The sequence below is a fragment of the Podarcis pityusensis genome (assembly GCF_964106645.2).
Source record: "Podarcis pityusensis genome assembly, chromosome: 17".
NCBI classification, from domain to species: Eukaryota; Metazoa; Chordata; class Lepidosauria; order Squamata; family Lacertidae; genus Podarcis; species Podarcis pityusensis.
Genome location: NC_138042.1, coordinates 3,074,667 through 3,098,224, shown reverse-complemented (window position 1 = coordinate 3,098,224; position 23,558 = coordinate 3,074,667). Strand labels below are relative to the sequence as shown.

At 47.3% G+C, this 23,558-nt stretch overlaps 1 protein-coding gene across 2 annotated transcripts in view; it reads right to left on the bottom strand.

Annotated features, from left to right (window-relative positions):
• Positions 1-18,314, bottom strand: part of ARHGAP4 (Rho GTPase activating protein 4) — a 38,463-nt gene extending 20,149 nt beyond the window's left edge. Inside the window, exons 1-5 of one of the 2 annotated variants that reach the window (XM_080988423.1) lie at positions 17,860-18,314; positions 7,138-7,333; positions 3,788-3,950; positions 2,783-2,845; positions 770-961 (exon numbers count right to left, since the gene is read on the bottom strand). In XM_080988423.1, the coding sequence (XP_080844549.1) occupies positions 770-961; positions 2,783-2,845; positions 3,788-3,950; positions 7,138-7,333; positions 17,860-17,926 (681 nt within the window). In that variant the 5' untranslated portion in view covers positions 17,927-18,314. Of the gene's footprint in view, positions 1-769; positions 962-1,208; positions 1,410-2,782; positions 2,846-3,787; positions 3,951-7,137; positions 7,334-17,859 lie in introns of those variants that run through there. The other variant, XM_080988424.1, reaches the window with a different exon arrangement.
• Between the last annotated feature and the right edge of the window lie 5,244 nt (positions 18,315-23,558).

Genomic DNA, 23,558 nt, shown 5'->3' with positions numbered 1-23,558 from the left:
TGCTCCACACTTTCTGCTGTGCCTGTGAAACAGAATGAAGATCAGCTACCACCCACCCCCTGCTCTTCTGAGGCACCTTGAAAGAGCTGGAGAGGAAGGATGGGGCCGGTTCCAGGGGTTCCTGGCTTTACGCACTTTTGCTTTTACATGTGGACACCTAGGACCAACCATTGCATGAGATGTAAGTTACTTGTGGCAGTGCTATAGATCTTTATTATTATTATTTAAATTAATTTATTTATTTTATACCCTGCCTTTTCCCCTGGCAGGACTCAAGGTGGCTTTCAAATAAAAATAATAAAAACATAAAAACCCCTTTTAATGTGCCAGCAGTCTTAATTTAAAGCTCATCCTGTCTCTGGCATCATCTGACACCAAAGTCTTCTCCACCACGAGCTACCAGGAAATTTCAGAGTGGATTGGTGACAGTGGAAAATAGGAGAAGCACTGGGATCTAGACCTCTGTTGACAAAGGGAAGCTGAGGCAACGGGTGTCCCTAACAGTCCCTCAATATCTCAAAAGGACACATTAGATTAGATTTTCAATCTGTTTAAAAGGCAGACAATGAAGTTAAACTATTTAATAAACAGACTGGCCTACATGAGCAATCCTATGCACATTTATTAACTTCCGTAACATTAATGGGCTTACTCTAAAGTAAGTGTGCATGGATCTGTAGCCCTCATTATTAAAAGCCAACTGTTACCCCAAGAACCTTCTGGAATATTTAGAGAAAGGCACCCACCTCCATGAGGCCCCCTCCCCTACCTTTTCCAGCAGCCGCTCCACTTTCTTGAGGGAGGTGCGACGGGGGGCCTTATCCAGCCCTGCCCCACCGGGGGACCCCCCCGGCTCAGAATGCCTCCCGCCACCACGCTTCTCCTCTTGCCGCTCAGCCTCACGCAGCTTCGCCTCCGCATTCAGGCAGTCCATGCGGTACGTCTGATAAGACTTCATGGCCTGCAGGGACACAGTGGACATCAAAGGCAGACTGGCTCGCGGCTGGCCCAGGCTCAGCAGGAATGGCCAGCCAGGAGACCCAGGTCTTGCCACACCAAGCAGGCCCCCAACTGCCTTCCAGCCCCCTGTGCAGCCACAGACCAGGGCCAAGAGTCTTTGGAGCAGACACAGACCAGGGGCAGAGAAGGTCCTCACTGGATATCCCCCAAGTGGCCTTGTTTAGCTGAATTCAGTGTCACCTGCCTACCACATTGCCTTCTTCTGCAATGGTAGCAGCACTGAAAAATCCGTGGCCTGAGGTGGCTGCCGCTATGGAGGAGCCGGACTGTTCATGTGAGCTCCGTGGCAGAGCCTAGGCCTTGCGCTCTCAGGGCTCAGCGATGAAGCCCCGACAGCCCCAGGTGAAAGGATCTTGGGAGCAGGACTAGGAAAGCATAGCTGGCAACTTTTCCCTTTTCTTGCGAGGAATCCTATTCGGAATAAGGGAATTTCCCTTTAAAAAGGGGGGAAGTTGACAGCTATGCTAGTGAAGGAGGTGAGGACGGGTGACCCCACCTAGGCCCGAAGTCACCCCCCCAACCAGGCCTCAAAACTGTCCAAAATTCCTTTTGTCTTCTAAAAATCCAAAACAGCTTTTCTCTGCTCTTCTCTGCTTTTCTCACAAGATGCTGTGGCAAGGGCAAAACCGTTACGAGAAGGCTTCAAAAAGCTAATGAATAGACAGCTTTCTGTTCATGCTCAGAGGAACTCATGGGCAGGACTCCTGAGGGAGGAGAAAGGGGAGGGAACTGGAAGGGGAATATATACTCTGTGCAAAAGACTGTGAACCCGTGCATGCTTTTGTGAACTATCACACTTGCTCCTTCTACCAGTTCATGGATGGTAGAAATTAAAGCTTTTTCTCCGAAACTATTCCTTGAGTGTCTGTTGACTCCCATCTCCCTTTCCCGGGCGCAATATTTTTCCCACCCGAGGGCAAAGCCTCATAAGGCTACACTAGGAAAGACCTCTCTGCCGGACAACAATGCTTGTCCCTAATGACTATTATATAAATAGTCATAAATAATATAATAGTTGCCTGCAACACTCATGTAACCACACCATATTGTTGAAATGGTAATCAAGGTGGGGCTGCCTTCTCACCCAAGTACAAAAGACCATTAGCCTGACCATTTTCGAAGCCACGTGACGTGGTTTGTATCAGGAACCCCATTATAGTCTGCAGGCTAGGATTGCCCCGTTGAGCTACCTGTGAGAGTGCGCTCACTCGGGCTTTGAAGCCTGGTCAGTGGAGCACCAGCATCGTTAACTTATTTGTACGCTGATTTTCCATAGCAAACCAAACTCTAAGTAGTTCAAAACGTCAGGAGAGAAAACAGAAAATTTAAAAGGCAAAATATATCAACGAAATGGAAGTAAACTGTCATCCAAATAACAGTAGTAGGCCAATCAAAACTCCTCATACTGATAAATATTCTATTAGGAACAGTCCTGATCTTGGGGACCCTGGGTCTGAGCATGCACATTCCCCCTCCAGATTTGGATAAAGCTATCCGTGGTCACAGCCTGGCCTCAACAACATCAACACAAGGCAGATTTCATTTCACTGCTTTAAAAAAACTGCAATATCCACCAAATATCCCTAGAAGAGAGATGGGGATTTTGCCCTCCAAACTCAAATGCACTTCTAGCAAATACAAAGACAACCACAAACAAAAGTCTTTCTAGGCCCATTGCTGCAAGAACCGCCATCACTGGTCCTGTACTGCAAGAGCCCAGAAGGGTAATGGTCACCGGTGGGAGATCTTGCTTGACACTCACCATCTGCAACTCTGAAATGGCCTTCAGTAGCTCGTCCTGCATCTGCTGCTCCATCTCTTTGCTCTGATCAGGGAATATAAAGGTGAGCATGTCAACACAATGTATTCTATGTGTGTCTTGAGATTCTGGACAAGCACAGGAAAAAACATGGAATTTGGGACTGCAGCATGCTTAGAATCTCAGATTTTATGTTTAATAAAAACAAGTTTCTAATCCTTATAGCTGTGAAATAAGTTTGCAGTTGTGTGACTAAGGCTTAATAAATATCAGCTGTGTGAGTCTTTCTAAGCAGGCAATCCCGCAGTCAAAGGGCAGGACTTCAGTGTATACATTACCATAATTGACCAAAATTACAGAATTCAGCTTTTCATTGCTGAGCGCATGGGCTACCTTGGTGCATATTTTTAAGGTGCAGGTCCAGATAAGATCAGTGGTAAACCATAGTTTCCACCATGTGACAGTGATATCCAAACTCAAGTGATTGTCCGGTAGTCAGAGTTTACACACACACTCAACTTGAGAAGAGCCTAAATACAAACAACATACTAGGCCCAGAAGGTATGGTGGGCAACCGTGACACTACGCCCCTTCCTCCATAAGTACACCCTGCCCCCCCCCTTTTTTATTGGCTCTTTGCTTCTACATCCATGTTTGAGATCCCCAGCTGCTGTTTTCCCAGCTTAGGGGCTGAATAAGGGAGGTGTTTGCCACAGTCGCCTAGCAAACAAAAATGGTTCCCAACTACTTCTGAAATTAACCTGGAAGTAATTGGGGAGCATGTAGTGGCATAGATGCTGAAGACCCACAGAGAGGCTTTCTTCTAAGACATTTCCGTTTTAAAGCAAACAAAATAGCTGGCTGAGGACAAAGTGTGGCTTCAGCAGGGGCTAAATTCCCAGCAGCTGCCACCACATGGCACATTATTTTAGGCCTGGCATCCTGGGAAACAGCTCATTTTTTCTTTCCTTATCAGGAACCTGCCCTTCTATCATCCAGACTACCTACCTTCCGAGCCAGCCTCCCAACATCTTCACTGATGTGCACCAACCGCAGTGCCAAGTGGCCTGTGTAGATTTCACTCAGTGCTCCGTGATCCCGGCTTGCCTGCCGCGTCTGGTTGAGAATCGTATACCAACAATTCAGAGGGGATGGGAGATTTTGGTCCTTCCTGCAGGGAAAAAGCAGAGATGCTTTTAAATCTTTGACTAGATGAACTACCCACCTCTATTGTGCCTTCTCCTGGTCTCTCCTAAGCCTCTGATTCTTTTTATTTTGTTTTGTTCCACCACTATCTAAATTTGAACTGTAAGCCAGGGATGGGGAACTTGTGTGACCCTTCAGGGATGTAGATGATGGTCAGAGATGATGGAGGATGGAGTCCAGCAACAAGTGGAGGGCCATGGGCTCTCCCATCCCTGTTGTAAACTCTCCAGGGCAGTGACCTATCTTTTACTTATGTCTCCTTTTTCACTTGTTGGCATCCGTCTGCCTCAAGAGACAATGGAGTGTGCCTCCAGGGGTGAAATCAAACCACTGTGTTAGCAGCACCAAAGTGACCTCCCCGGGGCACAAGCCTGGGCAGTGTGCATGGAGGTCCTGAACTAACCAGATGTCAAGACTCCCCTCTCGGCCTTGCTGACATCGTCCAAAGGAAAGCAGAGCAATACATTTGGCAGAAGCTTGGCTGCAGGAGTTGTCGGAAGGAGGTGTACAAGGCACCATCCAACCATCTTAGGGCCTCTACTCCAGATCTGCGTAGGTTTTACTCCTTAGCCTTTTCTTCTCCCAAAGATATCCTGCAAGGCAGTAGAGGTTTATGATCAGCGTTTTCCTTCTCCTAGATGGGCTACCCTCCCAGATTGACAGGCCCATCCACCCTTTGATTGTCTTTGCATGGTCTTTTGCTTTAAAAATATTTATGAAAGCCTTATTGGATACAAATGTTTTAAATAAATAGCTGCTTTCATGTGCAGTGACGACACTCTGTAAACTGTAAGTTACATAATGGTCTCCTGTTGTCCTAGCAGGGTATTTCCAATAATATTTTTAATGGATTATCACTATTCATTTTGTCACCCCTGATCACTACTTGATTCAGCCCCGAGCACACATTTCACTCTTGAGCTTCATGCAAACATCCTGATGGACTGGTCAATGAGGAGGAAGTGGAGGAGGAGCTTGGGAAGCTGGAGGTCTCTGATCCTGGAAGGAGCCCAACAGGCTAGGAGGCTATGGTCAAAACTCACAGGAGGACTTGGACCCTGAAGAGGGTCCCAGTGGTGTAGACCTGAGGGAAGAACCAAGTGTATTGCCAGAACAACAGTCCTCCCCAGTGCCATCAGATACCCCAAGCATTACCTTGCAAGGCTTTGGCCCTGTCTCTGGCACCACTCACTGTCAATAAAGACGAGAGCCTTCCTCCTTAGGGGAGGCACCTGGGGATAGCTCTGACAGTGAGCAGTTTCTGAAGATGCAGAGGTGACTGTGCCAGTGTGAACAGACACACTGTGTTCAGCCTACTCAAAGGAATGCCCCTTGCTTGGCTAGTCTCAAGTCAAGCCTGCCCTGCTCTTCAAAAAGAAAGCACAGGTCATGTGTCAATTGTTGGAACTGCAGTTTATGGCCAGCCATGTATCCTACAGCTTTGCTGTGCCTTATGAACTTGTAGTTCAAGTTCCAAGTCTGATAAGGAGAGGCACACACAATGTCACACAATTCACTGGTGACAGCTGCTCCTCAGACATACCTACACCACAGGCTAAAAACTGGTTTGGCTGTCAGTCCCAAAATCCAGGGCACTTGCAAATCAGTAACAGAATTATCAGCACCCTTCCTAAACTACAATTTCCAGGATTCACTGGCGGCAGCCATAGTGGTCTAACAAGTGTAAAACTAATATATGTTTATAGTGTAATTCGTCTCACTCCCACCATATACCATGTGAAGTTAACAAGTATAACTTTTCACAGAATGCCAAACGCTGAGTTCCTGTTCCACTTTCTGTTGCCTCATCAGAGTGAAAAGATTTGGCCATCTGCTCTGCAGGAGCTGCTTGTTAGCTATGCAGGATCCGAGTTCTCTCTCAAAGGGTGGGGATGATGTTGCTGTGGTGGCATGGGACCAATTATGCATCAGCACAGTCATGGGGTAACCTGGAAGTATCATGATGAATGTGATCTTTTGGTTCTTTGTTGTAAATATGGCTATATAAAAAATAAGGATGTCAGGGAATTCCAACAAAAACAGAAATGCTGTTGTTGCCTTCAGTGTGCAAATGATTTGTAATTGATTACATTATCCCCCCCCCCCATTTGCACTGCATTTCTTTTGCATTGTAACAAACGGGGTAGAATAGCATAACAACAATGTAATTTACATAATTTGTGTAATTTATGTAATTAATTATGTCAGTTAATTCTGCAGTGAGAAGAATATTGTAGGTTTTTGCAGAAACTGAACTGCAGTGGAACAGAAACGGTGTTTCATATGATGATGTGACGGGAAACTCAGCCAGACCAGAGTTTGGTGATGCAATGCCTCAGAATTCCACCAAAATGCTGTCTGGAGCCTCTCTCTGGTTGGCTGCAGGTACAGCTAGCTGTGGGGGGGGGGCAGAGTCCCAGCGGAGAATGGAGAGATGCCATTCTTGGCATTCAGCTGGTTAGGAGTTTAGCTCCTGAACTGTGTAAGATCCACTCTGAGGAACACATCAATATCCAGAGAAGGAAGATCAAAAGACAATGAGTGGAGTATACAGACAAGACAAGAGAAAAACTAGGAAGCTGAACTGGGGACAGGAGAAGAAAAGGTATGAGGGAACACTCTACTTGGGTCTCCATCCAGTAAGAAGGCTAGAGGTCTTCTAGAAAGAGGAAAATCCCAAACCAGTTGGAAGGGATGTGATGACCTCCTGGGCCTGTTACACTGCTAGAGGAGCCTGAGAGGTGAGATTTATAGAAGGCTGAGAAACTGACAAAAAGTGCCACCTTGTTTAAGAACCCAAATATTAAGACCTAAGCTGGAACACCTATACAATTAGCTTAAGAAACTGAAGTGAAAATAAGCTGCGCATTTGCCAGTATCTTCCTCCATTGCTCACCCCCACCAGAAAGTTTTAAGAACACATTTTAAAATGATAAAACAATCACTCAGACAAAGGCTAATTCAGGCATTCCTTGATGTGTTGTCAGTGCAGAATGCCTCATGTCTTCTCAAAGGAAGGTTATAATAACTTCAGTTCTTAGAACTTAGTATTCCAGGAGTCCTGTCCTCAGCTCCTGCCCCCCAACCACCTCTGCAATTCCCCCACCATCATTGACCTGGGACCTCCTCTGCCAGCATATACCCATCTCCACCTGAAGTTCTGGTGTTCCTTGGAACCACGAATCTTAGCCGAGAAGCGCTCTGACAGCTTCTCCAGTCCCCGGGAATACTCTTGCTCCACCTCCGCCTTCCGGCGCAAGAAGTCGGCCACATCTTGGAGCAACTGCTGCCGACTCTCAGCCTGGGAGTCCAGACCTCGGACTTGCTCCCCCATCTGCCAGCGCATTTCTGAAAGAGAGGAGCAAAGCTATCAGCATCCGAACTGCTCTAGGATACAGGGTTCTCAAACGCTCTTTGGGCACATCCAGACTGCCGCTGGTTTGTGGAAAGGATCCAAGCTTCCTGGAACTTTACGCTTTCACAGTTAAAATGGGTCAAAGCACTCTGTTACTCTAGCATGACTTTCTAAAAGAATCAGATTTATTGCAGTTTGGAAAGTGAATAGGAAACCATGCTGTAAGTAAACATAATTATGCCCAGTGTGAACCACATTTTGTAAGCCTCCCCCATATTGTTATTTATTGCTATTGATTGCTATTTAAATTAGAACCACAGATTCAGTATTAGAATTAAATAAGAAAAGTTAGAAATAACTTGTTTTATGGAGGTGATTTCAATCTAATTAAATTGAGGCTCCAATAAACACCGAAATTTCACAAAATCACATTAGTGAAATTTGTTAACAGTAACTTTGGGCTGAAAATCATTACAATTTAACAAATTTAAATATGATTTTTCATATTTATTTCACTCAAAAAATCAAAATTACCCACATGGGATTAATAAAACAATTATTCACCGTTTGTAGCAGTTATATTAATGACACGTGGGTGATTATGATTTTACAGCATCTTGAAGACTAACACTTTAATTATGGCATGAGCTTTCTTTTAGCTTGTGCTGTTTTATCTGTGTAAGCTGCTTGGAGTCCTGAACTAGGATAAAGGCAGGATATAAATAATAATAATGATAATAATATGTATCAGCTTATTCCAGAGCCCTGTTCTGATTCTGAGATGCCGAATTGTGACCAATGTGTTTAGAATCTGATTATAAGCAGTTCTAAGCTGTATATGCGTAACTGAATTATGGATTAAGTAGAAGATGGCAAATGTGGCCTCTTTTTTGCTCTTCAAAATATGGCAACCCTATATATTTTTACTATGATTATAATTTTAGCACCAAGTTTTGTTTAGGTTGTTATGAAACTATTAAACATGTATCGATGAACCTAACATACATATTTTTAGAAAATCACGTCTCAGATTAAGATAGAAACACCACGGTTTGCTGCACCTGCCTGCCGAGTGTAACAGAGCAAACGAGATTTGCTTCTCATCTGCATAATATCTGGTATGAGTGACTCCTAATGACTTAGGTCTGGAACAGATCAGAAGTTCCCCTCCTTGCTCAAATGAACACGTACAAAAGCCAAGGTTGGGTAAAGGTCCAGCCAAGAGAGCTCACACCTCACATGAGGAAGCATATATCCCTAGATGTGCAGGTGAGGAACCCTGCCAGTTTTATTTGGCCTGAGGACATGTGTGCATGCTTTCACACTCATATTCTCCCTCTCTCGCCCACGCTCACATAGGCACTCAACTCTCCAAACAGAGGCACATATTCATACCCTCACTTTCCTAACTCTACCCAAGGTGCCAGCTTGGTTGGAAAGTTAAATAATGAAACAGACCAGATAGGAAAGTTCTCTAACACCTCAGTGTATGTTGGCAAATTTAAGCTAAACATACACCAAAACCTTTCCGCTACTACACCCAGTGATGATGTGCAAAGAAAGTCAGCTGCAAACACGTTCAGCTCCTAACGATTTGCGTCTTCAAAACAATGTTAGCTCTCTTGACGGCACCTACATTTTTAGAGATAGCATCAATATAAAAAATGAAATGTTACTACTAGTTTTAAAACTTTTGCCAGCAGAAGGATTAAAGAGAAGGCAAACTTTTTTGTGGGGGAGGGGAGAGAATAGAAAACGAGGCAACAATTAATTACCGGGTTGATGTTACCGATTAAGAGTGCTATTCTCATAATTCCAAGTTCATATGTAGGGATTTTATGTTACTTAGTGACCAGGAAAATGCATTATGAACATACTTCTACAGTGTTGTTGTTTAGTCGTTTAGTCGTGTCCGACTCTTCGTGACCCCATGGACCAGAGCACGCCAGGCACTCCTGTCTTCCACTGCCTCCCGCAGTTTGGTCAGACTCATGTTTGTAGCTTCGAGAACACTGTCCAACCATCTCGTCCTCTGTCATCCCCTTCTTCTTGTGCCCTCCATCTTTCCCAACATCAGGGTCTTTTCCAGGAAGTCTTCTCTTCTCATGAGATGGCCAAAGTACTGGAGCCTCAGCTTCACGATCTGTCCTTCCAGTGAGCACTCAGGGCCGATTTCCTTAAGAATGGATATGTTTGATCTTCTTGCTGTCCATGGGACTCTCAAGAGTCTCCTCCAGCACCATAATTCAAAAGCATCAATTCTTCGGCGATCAGCCTTTTTTATGGTCCAGCTCTCACTTCCATACATCACTACTGGGAAAACCATGGCTTTAACTATACGGACGTCTACATACTCTACTATTATTTCATACATGTTCAGGGGCTGATCCCTGGTTCATATTAATCCCAGGAGAGCAGGGGAAGGAGCAGTAATGATGGACCAGTAATGATGGACAATCTTGCATGCCATTAGCACTAGTAATTTCTCTGCAGCACATGGACACAGGAAAGAAGAGCACTGAGCATTCTGTGCCCATGTGAGGCCACAAAACTTCAGGGGCTCCCTTCATGATCTGAAAATGCACCATTGAATGTGTCTGGAAAAATCTTTTCAACACAATGAGATTCCTTGGCAGGCAAGGAATGGGCTCCTTGCAGGCAAGAAATTAGACACCACTGTGTTAAACTAAGATCAGACTAAGCATGACATTAGTCATGACTATAGTTTGCCATTGAGGGCAAATGGGAGCACCTCGCCACCCTCTCAATACCTCCATCACTCACCTACTTGTCGCCTCCCTTGCTTGCTGTCACCGCCCACCCATCCTCCTCCATTGTACAGTGGTACATCGGGTTAAGTACTTAATTCGTTCCAGAGGTCCGTTCTTAACCTGAAACTGTTCTTAACCTGAAGCACCACTTTAGCTAATGGGGCCTCCCGCTGCCTTCGCGCCGCCAGAGCACGATTTCTGTTCTCATCCTGAAGCAAAGTTCTTAACCCGAGGTAATATTTCTGGGTTAGCAGAGTCTGTAACCTGAAGCGTATGTAACCTGAAGCATATGTAACCCAAGGTACCACTGTACCTTTGTCCATGGCCTCCGCCTCCTCCGCCAGCGCCACAGACATACTTCCAGAAATCAGCTTCCAGAAGTGCTGTGATGGAAGGAGGAGGAAGAGCAGTAATGCGCGGGGCCAAGGTAGGTATTGCTTCCCTTTTTTTCTTCCACACTCTGGTGTGGGCCAACTGACTCATGCCACAGGGTGGGACAGAAAAAAGCCCATCTTTTGGTCCTGTGCTCTGGCCAAAATGGGACATCTGGGATTGGGATCAGAGGCTGGGGAGGCTTCTGTCAATCTGGGATGTCCTGCATAAAACGGGACAGTTGGGCATTATGTAGTTCATAATACTTTAACTAACAGCAGGTTGTGGGGGGCAGTTTGGTGCCATCAGGACAGGATTGAGGACAGACATCCAGGGCCCCACTGAGCAGAACAGCCCCCTGAACACAGCAGAGCTGGCTTACCTATTTTAAGTCAGTGAAGTAATACACATTACCATCTAATGCAACATTATGTCTAGAATCTAAAATTCCCTAACCACACTCTGGGGGTGGGGGAGCAGAATCAGGGCCACAGCATGGGGAGGGGCCCTTGCCACAGTCCTGACTGGAACTGCCCACCCCAACACTATGCCTGCTATTTACAAGGGGAAGAAACTCTCACTGTCCCAGTATTGAATGAATTGGCTCCCTCCACATATGGGTGATGCATGGGCATCATCTCCAGCACATTCCCTGATTGGTGGGCTATGGTCATGTTTCCAAGGATGCTGAGAACCAGATCTGCCATTTTTACACGGCTTTCTTGTTTTCTGATTTCTGATTGTGCCATCCCCCCCCCCCCCCCGGACAGAGGGAAGATAGGACATGACAGTTGTTCCACCAGCGTAGCCACAGGAGCAAATCTCTTGTCCACCCCAGGTGTAGTTGATGTACTGTATAGAACTGCTCTGTATTGGTATATTTGATATAATAAATTTCTCTAATAAATTTCATTAAACTGACAGAAAAACCCACTCAAGTTTTTACATTAAAAAGTATTGGGCCTTTGTTAGGATAAAAGTGGTAGCTACCACCCTCTGGAATGCCCTCCTTCAGGTAATTCAAGAAGCAGAGACAGTAATGGCATTTAAACAGCTCTTTAAAACCTGTATGCTTATTTAAGCTTTCTGACTTCTGTGTACACACTCCTCGGTTTTATAGATGATGTTGTAACCCTCCCATACACAATTTCATTGTGCCTGATCCTTTCCAAGGCTCTGATTGTTTATCTGAGTGTATGGACAGCTTGGGAACACCTCATGCTCACTTTTCATTGGTCTAAAAAATATGCTTCTACAGACCAAACTATATCAACTCTGCATCATGACGCGCATCTCTCTGTGTGTGATTTACTGCTTTGTTTCAGGCAAATTCTCTCACAAAAACCTCACTAACCTCATGGCAGAACCACCTTCGGTAAAAGCATCATATGGAAAGCTAATTTGGGGGGTGGAAGTTTTAAAAGAACAATTAAAGTATACAGTACCTACAAAAATAGATAGGGAACCCCAATCATTGTATTTGCATTTTCCACATACCAAGTATTTTTTAAAATAACTATCTAGCAACAGGTCAGACAGTCACTGCATTCTAGAATACCTGGCAGGACATTAAATGTTGATCCACACACTCAAACTTGACACATACAAAGGAGGAACCATAAACGCCAACCAAACAACAGCAAACAGAAAGACAAAAATGTGTGATAAACACATGTAAAACAGCTGTAGCAGCACTGGTGTATCCAGAAATGCAAAGCCAAGCAAAAATCATCGCTTTGAGCATATGCATATATCCACCAAGGTATATGAACATGCATAACGCTACTGTACTGGCTCAGCTGAGAGCAACTCCCATGTATCCAGACATTAAAACACAAATAGGAAAGCCACACATGCATATGAATCGTGGCATTAAAATCCAAGGGAAAATCCAATCAAGGGAATCCAATCATTTCTCCATGGCCATTTGTATTCATTGGGAACAGAAATGGTTCAATTTATACAGGCAAGTGTGTACCACTCAAAAAATGTCACAGCATGCATGTGTTTTGTACTTCGGCATTGATCACCGGCTGCAAACAGACTCAAGAACCACCATGCTTGCAGAAAGTTAATACAGTGGTACCTCGGGTTAAGTACTTAATTCGTTCCAGAGGTCCGTTCTTAACCTGAAACTGTTCTTAACCTGCTGAAGCACCACTTTAGCTAATGGGGCCTCCTGCTGCCGCTGCGCCGCCGGAGCACGATTTCTGTTCTCATCCTGAAGCAAAGTTCTTAACCCAAGGTACTATTTCTGGGTTAGCGGCGTCTGTAACCTGAGGTACCACTGTATTGAAAGACTGCAGGGCCTAAGAAGTGATGCTCTGAGACAAACAGTACAGCTATGACTGGTTTGATTCATCAAGTGTTAGACAGCAGGCATCTCACACAAAGGGTTTGCAGGTGCTCCAGCCATGCTGGATAATGGGCAAATTGCTGATCATCCAAGCTGGGTGCACTACAGGCCTTGGTAATTTTGTCCAAGGCAGCTTCCCCACCCTGGTGCCCTCTACGTGTTTTTGACCACAAATCGCATCATCCCAGATTGTTGGCTTTGCTGACTGGGGCTGATGGGAATTGTAGTCCAAAATATCTGGAGGGTGGGTGGGAGAAGGCTGGTCTAAGAAATAGACTGATTTACTCAGGGGCAGCAGGCTTGTAAATAACCATGTTACTAGTTGCCTGCAGCTTGTAAGAATTTGCTCCAGGTGACTTGGCAGAGAAGCTTTCATAGTTTAGAAGACATACCCCACTCCACTTCAGATGCAGATGGCTAACCAGGTATATGAGATCAAACAGGCTAGTAAAAACTTTTGTGGGCAAGTAAGTTTTGCTGACATCATCTCAGTAAGATAGCAGCCTAAGGCTTCATCTGCATAGAAAGTTGTTCCTTTACAAAACATGGCTCCCCTTGGTTCTGGACAGCCATATTCATACACCTGTGCCCACACCTGGGAAATCATGAACTACCCTAGAGTTTGTGCTGTAAACGGGACTGGGTAAGTGATGCAATTCTGCATGAGAGCAGGAACAATGCAGATTGTGGTATCAGGGGGCAATTAAGCTTCCTGGGAATCTGACCTGCTGCTTTTTTAAAGCAAGTTTCTAATCCTCACAAATGTGAAGTTGTGCCTGAAAGTGTGGGCTGAATAATATTTCTAGGGGTCAGGAAGTAAGTGAGATGCATCATTCTCACTTTTCCACATGATTACCAAAACAAGGGTAGATTTACATAAAATGTTTTTATATACAGTATAAAACTGCAGGATTCAGCAGTACAAGAGTAATGCAGCATAATTTCTCAATTTCCACAATCTATCCGGGTGACATGGAATCATAGAATTGTAGAGTTGGAAGGGACCATGTGGGTCATCTCATCCAACCCCCTGCAATGCAGGAATCTTCTGCCCACTGTGGGGCTCAAACCCAGGACCCTGAGATTAAGAGTCTCATGCTCTACCCACTGAGCCATCCCAGCTGCTATATATACATGATTCAGCTTTTGTTGATGAAGGATTTGGGTTGCCATTGTGCAGAATTTTGATTTTACTTAATTCCCATTTATGTTCTTCCCATGGTGTATTTCATAGCCTGGACAGAGAAAAGGGGCTGCAATGAAGTAGAGGAAGCAGCAAAACAAGAATAAAACAGCAAAAGTGAACAAAAGGAAGAGGGTTGGCTGAACCTCCCCCAATCCTCTCTTCAGGACGCAAGAGTTCAAGCTCACAGCCCTGCAGGGGCAAGGCAGCTAGGAGTCTGCTGGCTTAGCAGAAGGAAGCAAGGGCACAGAGAGACCCCTTCGTTTGCCAGTTTTATCAGCAGAAGCCAAGGCAAAGCAGCGAGGGGATGGAGAAATGGTCCACAGCCCTTCCCCCAACCCTCTTCACAAAAGCCTCTGAAAAATCAGAACTGACAACTTGGAAGCTGAACTCAACCCAATGAGCAAGAGGGAAGAGAGAAAGCTCAGTTGGGAAAATGGGGAAAGGGGAATGAGTTGGCTGGAGAGAGAGAGAGACAGAGACAGAGGGGGAAATTAGGGGGATCTAGGTCCAACCCCCACTGTGTATGGCTTAATACTTGCATGAGAACATGGTGTAGAGGTGGAGGTGCTGGAGGCTTGGTACCAAAGACAAGATCGGAAGGCGTTTTGAGACCCTCTTGGAGGCATCTGTACCAGTCGGCCCTGGTGGTGGCGGAGGAGGGGAGGGGGAAAGGGGGGGTGTGATTGCACTGACAAGTGCAGAGGTCAGAAGTTCAAGGGCCTGCAGTCAGATTTATAGCCCACCATATCCCACAGCATCAGCGCAGGTAAACAATATTTGCTCTCTCATTCATAAAAACATGGCTTATTAAGAGAGGGAGAGGTTTCACTGATTGCCCTGCTTGAAATTTGTAGTCTTATTTTTAAAAAGAATAAAATAAAGTTGTAAGCCACTTTGAATATTGTGATTGCAATAGAAGGATGAGGAATAACTCATCTTAATAAATACACAATAAACAACAATTTTGTTTTAATGTTTGGTTTTATTATGGAAGCCACCCAGCGTGGTTGGGGCAACCCACCCAGACAGGCAGGGTATGGAATTAATAATAATGTCTGTTGGGCATAAACTCCACCAAAGTTCACCTGCCAGCTTCCACCTCAGCTGATATTTAGATCACAGCACTTTAAAACAGGCTGGTTCAGCCTTTTCTCTTCCTGAAGCTAAAGGGCAGCCTCTCTCTCTCTCTCTCTCTCTCTCTCTCTCTCACACACACACACACACACACACACACCCTGCTTGGTGTCCGTCTCCATGATGACAGCCCCCTGAAGTGACCATCTTAGTAAAAACCTGTGGGTTTGTCAAATCAAAATAGTCAAAACCTGACATAATATCTGAGGCGGCAGCAGAACTATTTATTTGCCTGGCAGAAAGGAAGGTTTGCAGTTGTTGGTTCTTTCATTTATTGAGCGTTGTGTTTTTGCTGCCTGGGAGGGGGGTTTTCTGCCTCAGGTGCCAAATAACTGAACTGGACTTGGGTCCTATGCAGCTTGACTTGTGGGTTGTGGGGGCTAAGCCATTTCTTGCTCTGCCTCAGGCAGCAACCATCCTGGGCCAGCCCTGCACAGCTGTGCCACATTTTGCTTCCTGGCAGGGCAGTTTCTGTTAGCAGGAGAGAGAGGGGTTTGCTTTTCAAGAATATTTAACCTCAGCTTCTCTCTTGCTCAAAGCACCTTACTACAGTATGAAGTTTGAAACATTCTTGCTCACCTAAGATGCAGAATGGCAGAGTGGGGCAGGCACCAACCGTGGGAATGGTGTCCAGCTTTGTAAAGCATTGGGGGCATAGGAGTAGTGGTAACAAGAGGTCTGGCGCGGTACTCAAAGAGGAATTAGACCTAGTAGCAGGGAGAGGCTGCTGCCATAAGACAAAGCAGCTCCTTCAGGCAGGGCAGGTCTGTTATGAAACTAATGAAGCTTAAGCGTCAGGGCCCCTAATCCCAGAAGGGCCCCAGAAGTGACTTAAGTCCACCTTGCTTAAAATTTTGGGGTCTAGTAGATCTAATTTGAGGCACACTGATTTGTGTAAAATTGATCAATTTTTGTTGTTGTATATATTGTAACAATCCCAAAGTTTGAGAGTTAGTAGCACAGATATTGTAAAGTGTGGAACATGCCTGTCGTGGAACAACCCCACTGAAGAAGAGAACAGCGGTTCCCCAGACCTTGTTGCTGGTTGCAAAGGGGCCCCCATGACACTTCAAGCTTCAGGGCCCCAGAAGCGTAGGTCCACCACTGCCTTCCGCCTTGTATATTTTCCAGTGGCAGAAAGGTAGACAAGGCCACATCTGCACCATGCATTTAAAGCCCTATTAAACCCACTTTGACCGCCATGGCTCCTCTCCCCTTGCAAAACATCTTGGGAACTGCAGTTTGTTACGGGTGCTGCTGAGAGTTGCTAGGAGACCCCTCTTCCCCTCACAGAGCTGCAGTTCCCCCCACTCCCTGGGAAGAGGGACTCGTTTTTAAGCCACTCTGGGAATATATGGTGTGCATGTACAGAGGTGACCAGCTAGGCTCCAATGCACTGTGCAAATACCCATTAAGATGAACTGTCGTTTCACAGGGCACATGCAAGAGGACAAGAGCATCTCAACGAAATTGTGCCCCACGCCAACTGCTGCGTGTGGTGCTGGGACCACTTGGCCTTCCTGGCTCCGATACCCAAAACGCCTTGAACCAGCCCTGCTAGTGGGACAAGGCCCACTGCCTTGGTGCCAGGATGGCTGGTGCCTGTGCTTGTAACATTTTGAGCCCCAGAAGGGCTTTGAGTTGGCAGTCGAGGTTTGTTGTAAGATAGCAGTGAGCCTAGGCAGGTCCAGAATGGTGCTGTGATCCTGAGGAGGAGGTGAGCAGCAGAGGAGCGCTGGGGCAGAGAGAGAATCGTTGCTGGCTGATCAACTCACCCAGCCTAGAGGAAGTTGAACGACCGGAACCCAAGAAGGGATGTTGCGTTACAGTCAACAGCTTTGCTGTGCAAGGGTGTCTTAACAGGGGAAGTGGAAATTAGTGTTTTACAGGCGAGGGAGGTTACAGGGAGGCAGAGGACGCCCGGGTCCTTTTCCTGTCAGTTCGGCACGCGGGCACGGCGCACGGTTTTCTTTTTTCTGCACCTTCAGAACCTCACCTCTTGCCTACAACCCCTCGACCACGTCTCTCCCGCTAAGAACCCGAGTTTGCAGTCACGCCTCGCCACCACCAGCAACAATATTCTCCCGTCTACAAAATCTGGGTCACATTTCTCTAGGTTTGGGTGGGGGGAGAGAGAGACAGAGACAGCGTTCCTCTCGCAGCCATATAAATGCAGCTGCAGTGAAATCCAGCGCGGCTGGTATTTGACGCGGGAGCACCCGAAGGGGGTGGCGTGTGGGCGGTGGGGAGGCCCCTGGCCGGCTGGAGGTCGGTCACGCAGCTGAGGACGGATGAGCAACGGCGCCCTGGTCCCCCGCGCCCCCGAGCGAGGCCCCAGGGGGGGCCAGGAGAGCGCGCTGCCGCCGCCGCCACTTGCACCTGCAGGCAGATGTCCGGCTGGCTGCTCCCGACGCCCGCCCCTCGGCGCTGCGTTGGCGCAGCGGCCACCCGACAGCTGCCCACCCCGGCCAGCAAATGCCTCCCCTGGCACACAATGCCCTCCCCACCCCTGGCCTGCCCTTGCGTCCGCAGCCCCACCCCCGGCCCTCCCCGCGCAGCGATGCCCCTTGTCCGGCCCGCAGGCGTCGCCGGCTGCCCCCTTCTCCCCGCGCAGCCTCGCCCGCGCCCCCGGCTCCCCCACTGCAGCCCGCGCACCTCCCTCGGCCGCCGCCTCCCCAGGACCCCCCCCCCCCGTCTTACCTTTCACCTGCGTCTCGTACTCGGCCAGGCTGCCCCGCTCGCGGCGCGCTTTCCCCGGCGCGCTCATGCCGGCGGTGCGGGCCGGGGCGCAGCAGGGCCAGCTTGTCCGCAAGATGCGCCCGGCAGATGCGGCGCGGTGTGCCGCGCTCCCGGGCGAGGCGCCGCCCCCTTCCCTTCTTCTGCTGCTTCCCTTCCCCAGAGGCAGAAGCTGGGGCTGGAGCGGCGCCGTTAACCCGCTGCGCTCCGGCTCCCCTCCTCGCCGTGCCAGCCACAATCGCAGCCCGTGCCAGGCGCGCACTCGCTCGCTCGCTCTCCCTCTCCCAGGGCTGGAGCCAAAGGCTTTGTGTCGCCCTGTCCAGCCCTGTGGCAACGCAGGCCCGGCCAGCAACAAGCCCCACAGAGACGCGAGCGACGGTTGCACCACCAGATCACACCCTCCTCCGCCGCCGCCGCCGCCGCCTTCTGCGCATCAGTTGAGCTGGAGTAACTGAACAGCCGCCGCCGCCGCCGCCCCGTTTCCTGGCAATTACTAGCGACGAGTTAAAACTCGGCTCACACGGGTCTCTTCAACAACTGGGGCAACTGCACTCGTTGGCTCGCGGCGGCGGCGGCGACGTCTGGCTGGCTGCTGGGGGAGCAGGGTGCTGGGCGAGATGGTTGACCTGTGGTCCAGCAGGGCTCTTCTTCGGAAACACGAGCGGCCCCCCCACACACACACCGCAGCAATGTGTGGGCTGCCCCAAATGTTCAGGCATAGGCTGATATGACCTAGGTCAGTTAGCCTGGGCTCATTTAAGCAGGCATCGGGACCCCAAAGTAAGCACGCGCGTGGACATTGGGTAGGTAGAGGTGTCAGGGAAAGGTGCAGCCACCTTGTTACATGCAGCGATCCTGTGGGGATCTGTGAACAGCTGGATCTGTGAACAAACTCCAGGGCGACTGACTGTTTGAATCAGCAACACAGGAACTTGCCTGCTCTCAAGTCAGACCATTGTGTCTATTGAGTGCCATATGTTTATTTGTTCATTTATTAAATTTATATACCGCCCTTCATCCAAGGATCATGGGCAGTTTTCAGTATAAAAACACAAACATACATAACATAATAAATCAATCAATAATCCCCCCACAAATTAAAAGGCCATATAGATAGTTTAATCAGCCAAAGTCCTGGGGAAAGAGGAATATTTTTGTCTGGCATCTAAATATAGGTACTGAAGGTGCCAGGTGAGCCTCCCTGGGGGAGCATTCCACAAACATTGGATTAGATCAGCCTTCCCCAACCTGGCGCTCTCCAGATGTTGTTCAACTACAACTCCCATCATGCTTGGTCAATGGCTGATAGGAGTTGGGCATCCATCTGGAGGGCACTAGGTTGGGAAAGGCTGGATGAGGCGTTTTATTCCTTCCATTGGGTCCTAGTGTGTTACAGAAGAACCCAGAAGCTCTCTGGTGAGGCAGGTTACACCTCCACAGAGCTGTGAACTTACATCCGGAACCAGGATGCTCTTGTTTACAGTGGTACCTCTGGTTAAGAACTTAATTCATTCCGGAGGTCCATTCTTAACCTAAAACTGTTCTTAACCTGAGGTACCACTTTAGCTAATGGGGCCTCCTGCTGCCGCCACACGATTTCTGTTCTCATCCTGAAGCAAAGTTCTTAACCCGAGGTACTCTTTCTGGGTTAGCGGAGTCTGAACCTGAACCCGAGGTACCACTGTATATGGTCCTTTACCCTGGGATGAATTCTTTGCTTTGGGCCCTTTGTGCAGCATTTCACTTATCCATCAAATGCTTGCTTATTTGCCAGTGGTGTCGCATCCATCACCTGTAGATCTGGGTTCACAGGACACCGCTAACAGCAATATAGCCAAGTGCTTGGAGCTACCCTTCAATATTTCTATCTAGTATTTCAGCAACATGCAAATGTACAGATACTAATCAGCTATGATATTTAATTACTTGAACCGTTATGATTGAACATGAAATTGTCACCCTGAGGATTGGTTATAGCAGAAAGGCAGAATGCAATAAATAAACCAATACATTATGTAAGTCTTTAAATTGTAGAATGCACAACTTTGCACTGCTCTTCGGAAAAGACAAACGGAAGACAATTCAACTAAAAGATTAATGTCCCTGATTTTGTGCCCTCTATGACCGATAGCTGTGTGACCCAATATAACTGTAGCTCTCTATAGTTAACACCTACAAGCTGCAACTGGAGCTTCCACACTCTGCAGTCCACTGCAAGTGGGACTTCCCAGCACAGGAAGCTGGTTTGCTTACAATTCCACACCCTGCGCTGTCTCAGCAGAGTTCAGATGTCCCTTGCATGCACACCCACCCCGGAGCAGCTGAACAGGCACTCTCAGAGTGGAGATTATCTACCCTCTGCCTGCAAAACCACACATCTCTAATTATATATATATGAGGCTTTATTTATATATAAACACATACACAAAGAAGATCTATTCAGAGAGTATTTTCACACTCCTCTCACAGGCAAAAGGGATTGGAGGGAGGCAGCAGGGTGGGGGGGCAGAGGCAGGGAGGGGGCGCACTGGCAAAAGCTGCAACAGCAAAATGCCTGCCGCTCAGGAGCCAGGAGGCCTCGGCAGGGCTGCTAAGCAGACCATAGCTGGCACTTGAGGAAAAATGAGGAACTCAGTGAGAGGGGAAGGGACAGGGGGGTGGTGACAACCTCACTTTTTGGCCCCCAAACCACAGGCTTTCCTCTCCCTGGTCATCCAGCCCATTCTTTCTTGCCCATCACACACACTTAAAGCACCCCTGCTAGCACTTTGTATAATCCAGTCAATGGGGGCACATGGAGAGCCACTGGGGAATGACTAGGTAAACACAGGGTTCACACTTAACAGAGGTTTTTCATAATAAAGTGGTGTTTGAAGCTCTCAGCAGCAGCAAATCAAAAGGTAGTTAGGAGCTGGGGACGCTTGATGAAGTGGGGGCTAGGGAGCAGGGCTCTCTGCCACATCACCAAGGTCCTCTCTGACAACCTCCTTGCAGAGCTTTCACCAAGCAAAGATGTGCTTACTATGTCAAATTTTTGATGCTGCCTTCACATTAAGGCCCAGCCCAGCCCCTCCCTTACACGCATAATTAGGCAGAAAGAGCCCTACATGCATAGGGCAGCTGGGGTTCAGCAGAAGGGGAAATTGTGGAGGGGAAATAGGTCTTCCTCTTTCTATTCAAGCTGCTGTTTCTACTGCGAGGCAGTAGGCTTCCTTATTAAGTTTTATACATTTAAAAATCTATTTCTGAGCACTGATCTGAGCTCTAGAAAAGCAATGCTACAGACATCTCCCTCCTTACAAAGGGCTTACGTTCCCGGGTACCGCTCCTATACATGAAATCATGCATAGTGGGGAGGGAACACCATCTAAAACACCTGTAAACATCCTCTAAGCCACACACTGCTTCTTGGGTTTCTCAGCACCAGAGGAAGATGACGATGCCATGCATTTAGGCGCCATCTCAAAAAAAAAACCACCTCCAAAGATTCATGAGCCAGTGTGGTGTAGTGGTTAAGAGCGGTAGTCTTGTAATCTGGGGAACCGGGTTCATGTCTCTGCTCCTCCACATGCAGCTGCTGGGTGACCTTGGGCCAGTCACACTTCTGTGAAGTCTCTCAGCCCCACTCACCTCACAGAGTGTTTGTTGTGGGGGAGGAAGGGAAAGGAGAATGTTAGCTGCTTTGAGACTCCTGAAGGGGAGTGAAAGGCGGGATATCAAATCCAAACTCCTCTTCTTCTTCTTCTTCATGGGATTGCCGTTGCAAAGGCTCCTAGGATAGCTAGCTGTATTCCCTCTCTTTTCGGGCCATTTTTGTCCTTTTTATGTCTTTTTGCAGATCAAATCTATTTATTTATTTATTTCCTAATGCTGCACATATATGTGGTCACACGCAAGTGGGGAGATGTATGATCAATTAATATCAATCACAGCTGCTAAGCGGTTGCAGCTTTTGAAAGGGAGTGCCATCATCAGACAGCAACTGTACTTGACTGGTTTGGTTGCAGTGCACCTGGAAAACTGTGATAGGGAGTCATGAGTCACCAGGCACACTGAAACATGTGCTGGTGAGCCACAGCCAGGGCCGGCCCACCCATGAGGCAAGGTGAGGCAACTGCCTCAGATGGCAGGGTCCACAGGGGCTGCAGATCCTGTTGTAGATCTTTATTCCTCTCTTGTTCCTGATGTAGATCTTCACTTCTCCGCTTCCCTGGTGGGAGGGGCCAAGGGCCAAAATGTTTTGGACCAGCCATGGCCAGAGCCACCATTGGCAGCATGCCCACTGCATGTCTGGAGACACAGCGAACACCAGTGTGACATGCGTGCAGCCAGGTGAAACATTATTGTCACGTCAAGTGGCTGATTAGGCAGACCCTTTCAACAGTATTTGCCCTTAAAGGTGCTTAGTGACCCAACCTGCACGCAGTCAATAATTTGCTACAAAGATTCTGGGTTGCTAATTGAAAACAAGCAGACACACATGATGTGGTCAGAACCTCCTATCTACTTAAGGCCCATTATAGTCCTGACTCCTGACTAATGGGGATTTCAGTGGAGAACAGATTGAAATGAGATGCTAATTTAGAATTTGGGTTAGGGTACAATTGCACAACTCTTTTCGAGCTCTCAAAACTGCAGAGAAGTTGACAATGAGACAGAGTTTACAGAAAATCCTAAGAGATGCTGTGCCATTTTTTAAAAATGACCCTATACCAATACAATTCTGCACAATTTACTTTAGAGAGGTCTCACCATTTATGCAATTTTAAGATTGTGTTTAACTTATTCATGGGAAAAGGCCAAGCAATCTGACCACCAGGAATAATTCTTGCCTCTTCACCTGCCTCTTCACCTGTTTAGTCCTTTATGAATTGTGAGAGTTCATCAAAAACTACTCAGAAAACTTTCAAACCTACTAGAATGTGATCTAAACCTCCCTTTAAATCCATCTCAGCCAAAAGATGGGAACTCACTCAAACTCACCAACAGATGGTACCTAACACCAAGGAAACTGGCACTGATATGCCCAGGAACCTCACCAAAATGTTGGAGAGGCTGCACTTCCATAGGCACATGCCTCCACATGTGGTGGGAATGCCCCAAAATACAACCCTTCTGGACATCAGTCCTACAAGAGATATGGAAAATAACTAAACAGGTATTTGAACCGGCCCTACCGAACATCTTCCAAGATAATAATGTCCACTCACATTATACAGAGCTTATAACCCACCTACTCTCAGCAGCCTGAAGCCTCATAGCCAGACACTGGAGAGACCTCTCAGGAGTAAACATGGACCACTGGTACCAAATGGGAAACAGCCTTACGAGAAAAGCTAACCAACAGACAAACTGACATGGGGACAAATAGAAGAGGACTCTTTCACCCCGGTATGGCTTCCCTTTATCTCATACACAGCCAAAGAAGATGACAAGAAGAATACCACCAACAGCATACAAATCAATCTGGCTTACTTGACCCAACAAGCCCCCCCCCCCCACTTCACAAATGCAAACAAACCTCACTGCAGACAACCACAGACAACCATCCACACCCTGGGGTCCCCCAATCCCTCTCACTACCAAGGAAATGTAATAAGCAAATAGAAGAACCTACCCAGTTGACACTGACACAAAACCCCACATGTACACTGTAAAAAAAT